The 14,411-nt window shown below is 34.6% G+C and overlaps 2 protein-coding genes across 9 annotated transcripts in view; one reads left to right on the top strand and one right to left on the bottom strand.

Moving 5' to 3' along the window:
* USP1 (ubiquitin specific peptidase 1) overlaps positions 1-10,659 on the top strand; it is a 16,509-nt gene extending 5,850 nt beyond the window's left edge. The window contains exons 2-9 of the mRNA XM_006862479.1: positions 335-577; positions 2,458-2,578; positions 3,319-3,423; positions 4,019-4,179; positions 5,222-5,919; positions 7,458-7,628; positions 8,494-8,695; positions 9,924-10,659. Coding sequence (XP_006862541.1) covers positions 405-577; positions 2,458-2,578; positions 3,319-3,423; positions 4,019-4,179; positions 5,222-5,919; positions 7,458-7,628; positions 8,494-8,695; positions 9,924-10,659 — 2,367 coding nt within the window. The 5' untranslated portion in view covers positions 335-404. The remainder of the gene's footprint in view (positions 1-334; positions 578-2,457; positions 2,579-3,318; positions 3,424-4,018; positions 4,180-5,221; positions 5,920-7,457; positions 7,629-8,493; positions 8,696-9,923) is intronic.
* Positions 10,660-13,579: 2,920 nt separating this feature from the next.
* Positions 13,580-14,411, bottom strand: part of DOCK7 (dedicator of cytokinesis 7) — a 254,019-nt gene continuing 253,187 nt past the window's right edge. For 4 of the 8 annotated variants that reach the window (XM_006862472.1, XM_006862473.1, XM_006862475.1 and 1 more), the window contains one exon: positions 13,580-14,027. In XM_006862472.1, coding sequence (XP_006862534.1) covers positions 13,985-14,027 — 43 coding nt within the window. In that variant the 3' untranslated portion in view covers positions 13,580-13,984. The remainder of the gene's footprint in view (positions 14,028-14,411) is intronic. The other 4 variants (XM_006862474.1, XM_006862476.1, XM_006862478.1 and 1 more) reach the window with 2 other exon arrangements.

Genomic DNA, 14,411 nt, shown 5'->3' with positions numbered 1-14,411 from the left:
CTCATCTTTCTCCCGCAGAGCAGCTGGTAGTTTCGAACTGCTGACCTTAAGGTTCACAGCCCGATTCGTAACCACTACGCTACCAGAGCTCCTTAATCCTACTACTCTACCTTTAATCTCATAGCAAGCTGATATTTTTTGTCAATTAAGAAAGGATTGTATAGCAAGCTCCTTCATTTAGACAGTCTTGAAGTGCCTATTATTGCCATGTGTTAGTTTTTTCAATATGATGTTCTACTTAGTAGCATTCCTATAGTGACTTTTTCAGAATTGATGGTTTTGGTACCTACAGTGGATAACTGAAAACTAAACTTTTTTTTTCTGTGATTAACAGATATAACTGGTGATTACAACTTGCCTCCATAAACTTAATTCCTGTCAACTTCTTGGGATTTTAAGAGAAAATGCCTGGTGTCATACCAAGTGAAAATAATGGACTTTCAAGAGGAGGTAGTCCATCAAAGAAGAACAGACTTTCCCTGAAGTTTTTTCAGAAAAAGGAAACTAAGAGAGCCTTGGATTTCACAGAGCCTCAAGAAAATGAAGAGAAAGTTTCCGAATATAGTGGATCTGAAATGTATGTATCATATATTAAATATTTTGTACTTTTAAAAAAATCATCAATGAAGAAGCAGAAAACTTGGGTTGACATGCCCAGACATTCTAACCTGATACACCAATAGAGAGGCAAAAAGAAAGTGTACATTACTGAGTGTACCAGTGTATAGTAGGACCAGAATAACATTGATGTGTTCTACAGGAATTACATCCGTAGTGCGAACTCAAGAATTTAAACATTGTATTATAGCAACTCATTTGTGTAAAGGTGATTCTTTTTCTTTTCTTTTTTCTGTTTAGAAGATTTAAAAGTTAATCGGAGATTTTGAAACTTTGCAAACATATCCAGTATATATATGAATTCTTGTTGAAGTCGTAAAATTGTAGATTACATTTAAAATATACTTAAAAACAAGAAGTGTTTTTTGATGCAAATAAATTGTGGGAGGAACAGTTTGGTAAAGGAGGGTTAGGATAGCTACACAACTTGAAGAATGTAATCAATCTCACTGAATGGTACATGTAAAAATTGTTGAATTGGTGCATATTATGCTGTGTATATTCTCAACAACAAAAATAAATTATATCTTAAAGAATAAAAAAAAAATCAGAACAAAATACTCTGTGCCAACCATAGTTGCTGTAGCTGGTGTCTAGATGAGCTTACAATTTAACAAATTATGTACTGTTACGCAAACAGCGTGCATGTTATACTGTTGTTGTTTTTTTCAAACCCCTTTGCATGTTAGATTCTTATGTATATGTGCGCCCTTTCCGTAGACTCAAAGACAGTGGGCACTCTTCAGTGTATAAAGTGTACTTGGTCACACATACTTATAAGCACTTTGAAGTGCTAGATAAAAACAACAATAAAATAAAAAATACAGGAAATATAAGAATTATAAATCTAGGCAATTTATTTTTAGCTGAGGAATGGCTGTATAATTCTCTTACGATTCCCTTTTAGCTTAATTTTTATTAATAGAATCTAAGTTCTTAGATAGTGCAGTTTCTCTCAGATGCTGTTATATCAGGTTATTCCCACATCTTTCTTTAAATTTTTAGGATTTCTGGGTAGTGCAAGTGATTACCTCCCTTGGCCTGCTAATTAAAAAGTTGGAGGCTTGAGTCTACTCCGAGGTGCCTTGGAAGAAAGGTCTGGTGATCTACTTCTGGAAAATCAGTCACTAAAAGTCCTGTGGAGCACAGTTCTCTAACACACATGGGGGTCACCAAGAGTCTGAATTGGCTAAATGGATTAACATGTTAAGGGCTGTTGAGTCAGTTCTGAAGTTTAAATATATTTAAAGAAACTTGACTTTCATAATTAAGACATTAGTATTAGTGACCCCTGTTTAGGGTTTACAAGGTACAGCTGGTGGGCTTGAACCGCCAATCTTGTGGTCAGCAGTCCAATGCTTATCCTACAGTGCCATACCAGGTATCCTGATTAACATATCATTGGCTAAATAAAACAATACCAGTTCCTTATTTTTCTACTTTGTAAAATGAGATTCTAGGAAGAAAGGTCTGGTTATTGCCCAAAATCTAGCTGTTGGAAACCCTATAGAGCACAATTCTATCCTTACACACATGGGGTTCCTGTGAGTTGGGGTCAGTTTGATGTACCTAGTAACTACTGGCAAAATGGGATTAGCAGCCTCTGGATGGAATTGTTTTGAGGCCTGCTGAATATAATTGTATTTAAGTTTATAGCAATGTTTATAGCAATTTTTCAGCCTGTACAGATCTCATCTCTTAAATTGCCATCTGAATAAAATTCATATACTTTCAAATCACATAGCATTTGGGGAAAAACTAAATCTAGGGAAGTATTTCCATATTGCTTCTTTATGATACCACATACTACGTCTTTGTACATTTCTTCCCTCTTAATAGTGATCAAGTTGTTCCTGCAGCACAGTCCTCACCTATAAGCTGTGAGAAGAAAGAAAACTTGCTACCGTTTGTGGGATTGAATAATCTTGGCAATACTTGTTACCTTAATAGTATACTTCAGGTAAATTGATTTTGCTATGCAAATAAAACTAGTAGAATAATGTATCATTTTAATGTTCCTCAAAGATTCAGATTTTTGGAGGATTTTAATGACAAGGAGCCTTAGTGGCACAGTGGTTAAGTGCTCTGTCACAAACCAGTCAGTGGTCGGAACACACCAATTGCTCCATGGAACTAAGGCGTGGCAGTCTGCCCCTGTAAAGATTACAGCCTTGAAAACCCTATGGGGCAGTTCTGCTATATCATTTAGGGTCACTACCAGACGGAATTGGCTCATTGGTAATTCAGCTTGGTTTGGTTTGGAGTCATTTATCCATACTGTCTTTGCCATCTTGTGTATAACACAGGATGGGCTAAAACAGTGGTTCTAAGTTGCATGCTACAGACTCCCAATAAGTGTAAAAGAAAGCACAGTATGTTAAGGTGGAATAGTAAAACTGAATGAACCTTGGTTAAGTAGAAGATGCCAAACCTTTACTTTCTCTGCTTGATCCTTGGAGCTACAGTTATAAGTATCTTTACCCTTGGATAAAAGTTATCTGTCTGTAACCTAAGTCTTAGGCATGTTGGACGAGTAGACTGCTATTCTAGTGCTGAAAATTTTTGATGTGAAGTTTAATCTCAGAATTTTTGGTAATGTCCATTTAAAAGTTCTCTACAAAAAGCATGATACTGATTTTTAAAAATGATTTTAGGTATATTTATTTGGTGGAACACTAAGGACAATCTCACTTTTTGTAGGTATTATATTTTTGTCCTGGTTTTAAATCTGGAGTGAAGCACTTATTTAATGTTATTTCAAGGAAGAAAGAAGTACTAAAGGATGAAGCCAGTCAAAAAGATAAGGTAAAGGAAAGAAAGAATATAAAAAATGAAGGAAATTCAATTAGAAATGAAAAAGTTACAGATGCACAGAGGGCTTTGGTAAAAGGAGGGTAATGGTAAAAGATGATTTATCTGTTACAACAAGCTGAGAATGAAATTTCTCATTAGCTCGTGTTACCAAAGAGGCCATTCTTAGAAGGTAGGTAACGAGATTATTCCCTTTTGCAAAGTATTTTCTCTGGTCTTTTTATCTATCCATTGGTTACCAAACGCTTGTTCTTCTGTACCACCACAATTTGTGATGCCTGGGTCCCACCTGCTACTTATGTTTTGTTTTTAGTTTTCCAAATTGACTCACTCTAGAAATTTAAGTATATTTAAAGCAATTTTCTTTCATAACTAAGACATCAGTATTATCCACATAAAAGTAAATTAAAAATACATTTAAGATGAAAAAAGTTTGAGTGTCCCCTAACATTAGTACTATACTGAAATAAATTTAGAAAAAGCTAGGACGGCACTTAACAACAACAACTCCTGAGACAAAGCCAAAAGTGGGAGGTACTTAATTTGTTCACAAGTGAAAAGATTGTTTTATGTGCTTCTTTCTTGACAGGGAAATTGCAAAGAAGATTCTTTGGCAAGTTATGAACTAATATGCAGTTTACAGTCCTTAATCATTTCAGTTGAACAGCTTCAGGCTAGTTTTCTCTTAAATCCAGAGAAATATACTGACGAACTTGCTACTCAGCCAAGACGACTGCTTAACACACTCAGGTATATCCTGTTAATGTAATTTTAGGGTTCCCATTTAGCTACTTGTTGCTACAAGGATGGAAGCATAGAGTAAGAAGGAATCAGATGCTGCTAGTCCACAGTGCTATATATGCCTGAACCTCTAAAAGCTGGAGGTTTTATGAGGCTGTTTATGTGCTTAGTGTGAATATGGGTACCTTTTTTTTCTTTTCATAGAAATATAGTAAAGTGGGTTTAATTATGGGGTGTGCTGCTCTATATCCTGCTATTGGTATATATTTTATGTTAGGTGCCATATTGTCTTTCTAATGAATTACCACATATTAGTTATAAAAATTTCAGATTAGGTATTGTGTATGTCTATATTCAAGGTATATTACACGTAAGAACTAAATTCCAAATATTCTCCTGTTGTCATATCTGCTTAGAAGAGAGCTGTTCACTGGATTTGATTGCTTTTAATATTTTTATTAAAAATGAAACTTAATATAGAAGTGGCCTTATCCAAAAACTAATAACCGCCAATCTTGTGGTCAATGTTAGGTTAATGGTTTTAAAACATTGATTTAATAAAGGAATAGACCTAGGTAGCATAAACTGCTATGGCAGTTTGTTAAGAGGCAGATGAATCCTGGCTGGGCATCTAACTAGATGTCACCTTGTTCCTTGGTACTTAACCAGTTTGTCCCTCAGGTTCCTTAACTGTAAGTAAGTAATGAGAATATCTAGTTCATGGGATTATTGTGAGAATTATATATGCATTTTTTAAAAAAAGTTCTTTAACTTTTTAATGTTGAACCTGGTGAAGGTTTACAGACAAGATCATCAGCTTTCAGTCAACAAATTTAATGTACTTTTGTTTTATCACAATGATTTCAGCCGACTGCATTTGATAGTGGTTTACTACCTGATAACATGATAAATAGTATTATAAACATTATATTCTTGAATTTTAAAATGTGGTTATGATAATCTAAATTCATTTTTACATAGAAGGGTTTTTTTTTTTTTTTTAATTGTATCTTCAAAACTCCAATAAATTAAATGAAAATTTTTATCATAGGGAACTCAACCCTATGTATGAAGGATATCTACAGCATGATGCACAGGAAGTATTACAGTGTATTTTGGGAAACATTCAAGAAACATGCCAACTCCTAAAAAAAGAAGAAATGAAAAATGTGGCAGAATTATCCACTAAGGTAGAAGAAAAACCCCATCAGAAAGAGGAAACAAGTGGTATTAACACAGAAATGGACGATTCGACGCATTCTGAAGAATATAAAGGAAAACTTCCAAAAGGGAATGCAAAAAGAAAAAGTGACACTGAATTTGGTAACATGAAGAAAAAAGCTAAAGTATTCAAGGATTATCAGTCATTGGAAGAGAACCAGAGACAAACTAGATCCAAAAGGAAAGCTACAGGTGATACATTAGAAATTCCTGCAAAAATAATCCCCAAGTATGTTTGTGAAAATGAGAGTGCAAGGCCCTCACAAAAGAAATCGAGAGTTAAAATAAACTGGTTAAAGTCTGCAACTAAGCAACCCAGCATTCTTTCCAAATTCTGTAGTCTGGGGAAAATAACAACAAACCAGGGATCCAAAGGCCACTGTAAAGAAAATGAATATGATCTTCAAGGGAATAGTGAGAAGTGTGCAAGTGATAATCACACTTTAAAGGTTAATGGTTGTGGACTTGACTCTCCAGGGAATAATGTCAAACCCATTAACGTTAATGAAGATAAGGCCATAAACAAAGGTCAGTACAATTTGTTCTTAGCCATGGATATGTAGGAGAGTAACAGTTACATAATTAGAATGTTCTCCTTGGATGCTTGTATAATATAATCTGTAGGGCTGCTGTTTTTTTCTTTTAAAGAAAAATTTAACAGTGAATGAGAACTTTATGGTTATGTGCCATGGAATTGGTTCCAATTCATAGTGACCTCACATAAGGTTTCTGAGGCTGTAAATCTTTACGGGAGCTGAGAGCCTCATCTTTCTCCCTCAGAACCGCTGATAGTTTGAAACTGCTCACCTTGCCATTAGCAGCCTGACTTATAACCCACTATGCTACCAGAGCATTTAAAAAAGCATTTTACTGAAATGTGTTACATATATAATCCCACTAATCCTAGGTACACTAATAATAATTTATGGTCTATAAACTAGGCGTTGAATACATTTTAATGGGGGGATGATTGTATTTTACCTTCTAGGAGTCCTTGGGTGATGTGAAAGGTTAAGTGCTCAGCAACTAATTGTAAAGGTTGGTGGTTTCAGTTACAACCAAAGATAGTGTAGAACAAAGGTAGTTCTACTTTCAAAAGATCACAGCCAATGAAATTCTATAGAGAACAGTTCTACTCTGAAACACACAAGTATTGTCAGATTACAATCAATTGGCTACTGTTGTTGAGTGCCGTGGAGTCAGTTCTGACTCATAGCTGCCCTGTATAGGGTTTCTGAATCTTTAAATCTTTGCAGAAGCAGAAGCCTCATTGTTCACCTTGGAGTGACCGTGGAGTGCTTGGTGGCCTTGAACTGCCAACCTTGTGGTTTTTAATTCAGTGTTAATCCTTTGGAGCCACCGTGCTCCTTTTATAGGAAATTTATATTTCATAAATAATGCCTCTCTTGATACTAATAAAAGTAGTCATGGAGCAGATTCAGACTCACAGTAAACTCCTGGTAGTTTTCTATGGCTAATATTTTGGAAATAGTTTTCCAGGCCTTTCTTCTGAGGTACCTTTTGATGGACTTTAACCTTCCCAGCCTTTTGGTTGGGAGGTGCAATTTTTTTGTACCACCCAAGGATTTAAATTCTCGGGATAATCCATTGTTGTCATGGTTCTGTTGGGATTCTTGGCCTTCTGTGCCTGAGACTCAAGTTTGATTCTTAGCCAATGCATCTGTCTGTCAATGGAGAGTTGTATGTGGACCAGGCTTCAGCAGAGCTTATAAGTTAAGATGCGCTGGGAAGAAAGGCCTGGCAGTGTCTAAGATGAGTCCATGAAAACCCCATTGATCACAGTAGTCCAATCTGTAACTGACCAGGGTTGCTGGAGGACTAGGCATCGTTTCATTGTGTTGTACATAGGGTTACCATGAGTCAGGCCAACTCATTGTAAGCTAATAACAATGCAATGCTAACAAGAAAACAGATCTGAAAATGGGGCTTTATTCATGATACTGCTTTATTTAAATAGAATTTTAATGCTAAAAATTTATATGTGTGTGTGTATGTATATATATTTTTTTTTTTTTTTTTTAATTTTTTTTTCTTATTATCTTTAGGTGCGGAGCAAATTGGTTTTGAGCTTGTGGAGAAATTATTTCAAGGTCAGCTGGTATTAAGGACTCGGTGCTTGGAATGTGAAAGTTTAACAGAGAGAAGAGAAAATTTTCAGGACATCAGTGTGCCAGTACAAGAAGATGAGCTTTCCAAAGTAGAGGAGAGTTCTGAAAGTAAGCAAAATTAGAGTCTTGTATGGACCATGGTATGGAATAATTATATTTTTCTTAAATAATTTTCAGTCTAATAGTAACTTGTGTAATTGGGGAGAAAACCTGACTTTTAATGTCCTTGGTCTAATATGACTTAGATCGCTTCACTTGATAATAATCATGATTTAAGAGCGTTACAAAATCTTCATTTTATAAATATGAACAGTAAGTTAATAGCTTCTGTAGAATCTTTTAGGGCTACTGGATTATTTTTGTTACTTTTTCATACTGATAATTTTCATCTTCAGTTTATTTTCTGCTGGCTCTTTTTTCTCCCCACAAAAGGTTTTTATTTTTTAAGTCCTCTAAAGGACTTTTGGAGTCCTGAGGTGGCACTTTAGCATAAATACTATACTACTAACCACAAGGTCAGCGGTTCATACCCAACAGCTGCTTTTTGGAAACTCTATACATACAGTGTTGCTTTGAGTTGAAATCAAGTTGAGGGCATTTAACAACAAAGGGTTTTTAACTAAAAAGTCCCCAGATATATTCAGGTTTATATTATCATAAAATTATATATAATTGCTTGTGTGTTGTGAGCACAAATATCCTAAATAAGGCAAAAGCTAGTTTTATCTTGTTCTTTATCAAAAGTATATAGATATTTGATGGTCATCCAAATATAAATATGTAAAAGTTATGTATAGTTAATATGTTGAGAGTAAACTTACGATAAGAGTTCCTGAAACTATTTAGTTCTTATTTGGGGATGGCCTAGTCAAGTGAAATGAAATGCTTATTTTGAACATGGAACTTTGTCCTTTAATTTTTTAACATCCGAGAGATATATTAATTTTTGAATGAAAAAGATTCTCTTTTGTAGTTTCTCCAGAACCAAAAACAGAAATGAAGACCCTGAGATGGGCAATTTCACAATTTGCTTCAGTGGAGAGGATTGTAGGGGAAGACAAATATTTCTGTGAAAATTGCCATCATTATACTGAAGCTGAACGAAGTCTTTTGTTTGACAAAATGCCTGAAGTTATTACTATTCACTTGAAGTGCTTTGCTGCTAGTGGCTTGGAGTGAGTATTGTAATAAAGGCTATTATGAAAACAATGAGTTGTTAATAAGTTTATTCAAAACAATGGGACTATAAAATAGTAAAATCAAGTACTTTCTAAAGATTGTTTTAAAAGAGTTTTGTTCTGTTAAGAATTTCCCTGTAAAAAGAATCAATTTAAATCCTTTTGCTATGACTATATACTCTGCTGTTACTAGCATTGAAAAGGCTTGTGTAGCACTTTTAAAGACTGTTTTGTTAAGTCTGATTTATTTTCATTCCTTCTTAGAGACTAGCATATTTATTAAAGCAGGAAACAAATTTTATACATATATAAGGGAGAAAAGGCAAATTTCTTTTTAGTCTTTAGGTAAACTAGGGAAATCAAAGTGGTCTTGGAACAAATGTACAATTTATCTGTAATAGAGAATTAAAAATTAAAGCTTCTGGTGGATACTCTTTTTTTTCTGACACATATTCCACTCCTTTGTATATTGATTTGTTTGAAATTACACTGCAAAGCCATCTGAACTGCAAGGTTGGTGGTTCAAGCTTACCAGATGCTTCTCAGAAACCCTAGAGAGGGTCACTATAGGTCGGAACCGACTCGATAGCACTTGACAAGTGTCACTGAGTTGATTTTTGACTCATAGTGACTTCCTGTGACAGAAATGCCCCTTTGAGTTTTTTAGACTTTAATCTTCTGGGAGCAGATCACATTGTTTTTTTCCTATGGTGTAGCTGGATGGGTTCAAACTTCAGCCTTTTGGCACAAAGCCTCTTTGAAGTTACTGTGAGGGTTTCCCAATAACTCTATAGTTTAGCGTGCCTAACATGACATCATAGTTTTCCCTTTTTTCTGTGGATTTTTTTCTTTGATACAATATAATTTTACTAATTTTTGTTCCTTCATCTTGTTAGAAAAGAAGTTAAAACAATGATTTAACTATAATATGGAGAGTTTTGTTTTGTATAATTACACAAAATTAAGAAAACAAGGTAAAGCCTATATATGCTCCACAGAAAATCAGAATATTAGGAGTAATTCAACATACTTTTTGTATGCAAGATAAACATTACAGAAAGTTGTGGGTTTGTTTCTCTTGAGTTGTTTAGTCATATGAGCGCTAGAAATTATTAAAGAATCCTTTAGACTTACTTGAGTTCATATTGGGGTACAACACTTTAAATAAAATATTTGTAATTGGAACCACAAAAGAACTTTTATTTTATTTTTTTTACCCCTAAAGGTTTGATTGTTATGGTGGTGGACTTTCCAAGATCAACACTCCTTTGTTGACACCCCTTCATTTGTCACTGGAAGAATGGAGCACAAAGCCAACCAACGACAGCTATGGATTATTTGCAGTTGTGATGCACAGTGGTATCACTATTAGTAGTGGGCATTACACTGCTTCTGTTAAGGTAACTGACCTTAACAGTTTAGGACTAGATAAAGGAAATTTTATCGTAGCCCAAATGTGTGACATAAGTAAGGCAGAACCATTGAATGAGGAGGAAGCAAGGGGTGTGGTTGAAAATTGTGATGATGAAGAAGTATCTATTAGAGTCAGTGGAAATACACAGCCAAGTAAAGTTCTAAACAAAAAAAATGTGGAAGCTGTTGGACTTCTTGGAGGACAAAAGAGCAAAGCAGATTATGAATTATACAACAAAGCATCTAATCCTGATAAGGTTGCTGGTATAGCATTTGTTGAAAGTCGAAATTCTGAGAATAACAGTAGTAATGGGACCCATGAATCTGATAGCAACAAGGAGTCCAGTGAACAAACAGGCATTAACATTAGTGGATTCGAGAATAAAATTTCATACGTAGTGCAAAGCTTAAAGGAGTATGAGGGAAAGTGGTTGCTATTTGATGATTCTGAAGTGAAAGTTACAGAAGAGAAAGACTTCTTAAATTCTCTTTCCCCTTCCACATCTCCTACATCTACTCCTTACTTGTTATTTTATAAGAAATTATAGAGTATTTTCCTTGTGTATATTAAACAAACCTGGACAAACATTGGTAATGTTAATGACATCAAAGGGTAAGCTAAAGAGCTTATCTTTTGAAGCTATTTGATATTATTGGACTCTAGGTTTTATATAGTGAAATTTGAATTAATTGAAAACCATGTAAATTTTTAGCATTCATTTTCCTTACTAGAGACTAGTGATGCATTAGCTTCAGGGAACAAACTTGTGTAAGTTCTGAATGAATTATCCAAAATGGAAGCATTTAAACACTTACCTTTTGTGTTTGCTTTTTAAAATAAAGTGCTTGTATTTGTATTCTCCATATTTTGGAGTAATTACATGTTTATAGGTCCTGTGGTTTTCCAGCTAAGAGGCAGAATCTCATTCAGTACATTTAGTTTTATAAGACAGTTGTGATGCCAAATTAGCGGCACAAAGAGTCGATCTAGAATGTGTGTATTCACAATGGTGTTCATTTTGTGCCTTGAATCACTTTGAAAGTGGTCTCAGAAAATGTAGACAGCCCCCTCCTATCTTCAAAAGAATTTTTTATGTATTTATGAAGATGATTCTGTATTGGTAAATCTTTTTGGGCATGGACTAATTTGTATCTCCATAGTCATTCTGCACGATCTGTATATAGTACATCAAACTTAGAGGGATGACCTTAAATTTAACTTTTTTTAAAAACTGGGAGGTCAATAAAATTAAAACTGCTTAACTATGTATACAAATGTCCTAATTTTTATACCTGCATATCTATACTATAAGTAAAGCTGGGTTCTATTAAAGAACAGAATGTGTGTGTGTGTATACATATATATATGTACACACACACACACACACATATATATATATATATGGAAAAAATAAGCATGCATCATTACCTTTAATAATACTTAATACTTTTTGACAGTGGAGGTGAAGAATTTCCAAATAGGAATTGTGTTTACTCCATCCAAGATGTCACACATAAAAGAAGTTTACAAATGAAAATAGGTTACATTTTAGTTGTCCTTTAAAGTAGGTTCTTTATGGGCTCCAAACCATGAGAATATGAGATGATAACTTTGAGCACAAATAAAAACTTAGTTAAATTGTCATCTTAGATATATACTGAATTGATGAATAATCATTTATGACTTACTAGCATTCTTGGCACAAAGAGTATTTCTTATTCTAAAGAAAGTATTATTCCAATAATGTTTATACAGTTATATACTGTCTCAACATACAAGAGTGCTTTGTCAACTAATAAATTACATAATGTCATACATACTATTCAACAGGATGTTGTAATGATAATAAAAGTCATAGATCTCATTCCTGTCTACAGTCACAATCTCGAGTCAAACTTTAAAAAAAAACATAAGAAACCTGAGCTGCTGCTGGAATAGGTTTAGCATAAAATCTGGGCTTCTATAATACTCTGAGACAGTCAAAGTTAAGAACTACTAGTATAAATAGATTGCTGATATAAGGAATTTTAATTGGAAATACATGAAAAGTTAGGAAGTGTTAAGTAAATGCCAATGTTTAAGAGTAAGGAAGCCTCTACTCTGACTCAGAAAATAAAATGTTAAAATCTTAAGTCCTTGATAATGTGACTGAGGTTTGTGTAACCTAAAGAGAAGTGACCAGGCTCATCTCTCCCTTGTGTGTACTTGCCCCACCATATGGTCGTGGTTATGTGCCGTGGAGTTGATTCCGACTCCGAGCGACCCTGTACAGGGTTTCTGAGGCTGTAAATCTTTACGGGAGCAGAAAGCCTCATCTTTCTCCCTTGGAACAGCTGGTAATTTCACAGCCTGATTCATAACCACTATGCCACCATATAGGAATGTTGTTGTTGCTGTTAAGTACCGTCAAGTCGGTTCCGACCCATAGCGACCCTGTACAGGGTTTCCGAGGGTGTAAATCTTTACAGGAGTAGAAAGCCTTATCTTTCTCCCGCAGAGCAGCTGGTAGTTTCGAACCACTGACCTTAAGGTTCGCAGCCCGATTCATAACCACTACGCTACCAGAGCTCCTATATATAAATATATATGTCACCTTTTTCTCGTGAGTTTCTAGTCTTGATTCCTTGCCTTGCCATATTCATTTGGATCATCTTTCCCTAAATAGATTTTTGAGGTTACACCTTTGTCACTTCTTAGATACTCCTTTTTAGTACAATACTGTATACACACCTGAGAAACCATTTTTGTGATTCAGTCTAAACAGCTGTACATAAGGATTGAAGATGTAGGTATGTATGTAGAAGGTTTCCATGGCTATAAATCTTTATGGGAACAGAAAGCCTCATCCATACAGTGGCTGGTAGACTTGAACTGTTGGCCTTGTAGTTTGCAGGTCATTGCATAACCCACTATCCAAGCACTCCAAAGGTAGGTTTGACTCACAGCAACCATACAAGGAGTGGCCAGTGGGTTTGAACCTCCAATCTTGCTGTTAGTCCAATACTTACCCTTCAGCTCCACTATGCTTTCAGAGTTATGTGATACTAAATAGCTTTAAAGTAGATATGTAATTTACCAATTTAGATCACTAGTAGACTGGTGGCTAGCTTGTTTGATTTGAACACAAGAATCCTCTTGGGTGCTGTTGACAGTGGCATAAAAGGGCTGACAGTCATTCAGAAAGATCAGGCTGCTGTCACTGAGAGTAGCTACCTCAGTTTTAATTACAGACAAAAGTTTTATTGGTTATTTCTACAGTTTGTTCTTAATTAGGAAGATAACTTAGAAACCATCTTTGACTTCCCACAAACCACTTACCATTCAGTCACTGATTTGGGGGCCCATAAAGTGACTGTTTTGATATTCATTTTAGTAGTTTGGAAACTAATTCTTGAATCAAGTATAACTTATTCTCTGCCTTTGTCAATAAGGGGAAAAAAATTTTAAGTCCCACTCAAGTAAAAATTAGTGTAAACATTCACATATTTAATAGTACCTTTAAAATAAGCATTACTACATTTAAAATGGTTCCAAAATGAATCTATAAATGGTAATATAAATTAAAAAATAAGAACTTAAAGTAAATAAATTTAACCTTAGCTATGCTATAAATAATGGTAAATGTATAATGTACCTTTGAGTCATTAAAATGTCGTTAAAAAGGTGACAGCATATTACCAGAGCGCTGGAAACCACAGCCATAGTAGCCAAACGTTTAACAGTCTACATCTGATCGCATTCTTCAATGAATAAACTGATGCTATAATTTCCAGAATTAAGTCCCAAGTCTCATTTTTCAAATGATCTTAATGGTTCACACTCAAAGTTGAATACATGGCTCTTTTCAAATGAATAAAACAAGTGCTTTTACTTTAGAGATCCATTTTGCGAAGGCTCATTCGACTGAAGGAATCTCTGGGGTAAAAAAAACGAGAGGATATGATTATAAGCAAATAATTTCTATATAATCATTTAAAATGTTTTACATGTTCTTTTCCCTGCAAATTGTCACACATTTTGCCACCAGTTCTTAGTTTGATGTTTATTCCACATGTTTGGATTTATAGAAACTGGTTTATATATGAGAGGCATTTACAAAGTTTATTTTTGTAACCACTTTGCAAAAGATTATTCATTTGTCTAGTATGTGCTGTGGATCATGTAGTAGGACAAAGAAACAAAGCAAAGTAGAGATTTTAGAATAAGTTAAAATACTAACTTTTAAACATGTACCATGGCATATTCAATTGCTTCATGTGCATACAAAAGTAGGACAGTGAATAAAGAATTACATAAATA

Source organism: Chrysochloris asiatica, unplaced genomic scaffold, assembly GCF_000296735.1.
Source record: "Chrysochloris asiatica unplaced genomic scaffold, ChrAsi1.0 scaffold00048, whole genome shotgun sequence".
NCBI classification, from domain to species: domain Eukaryota; kingdom Metazoa; phylum Chordata; class Mammalia; order Afrosoricida; family Chrysochloridae; genus Chrysochloris; species Chrysochloris asiatica.
Note: the sequence above shows the minus strand (reverse complement) of the source record. Positions and strands in the feature narration are given on the sequence as shown.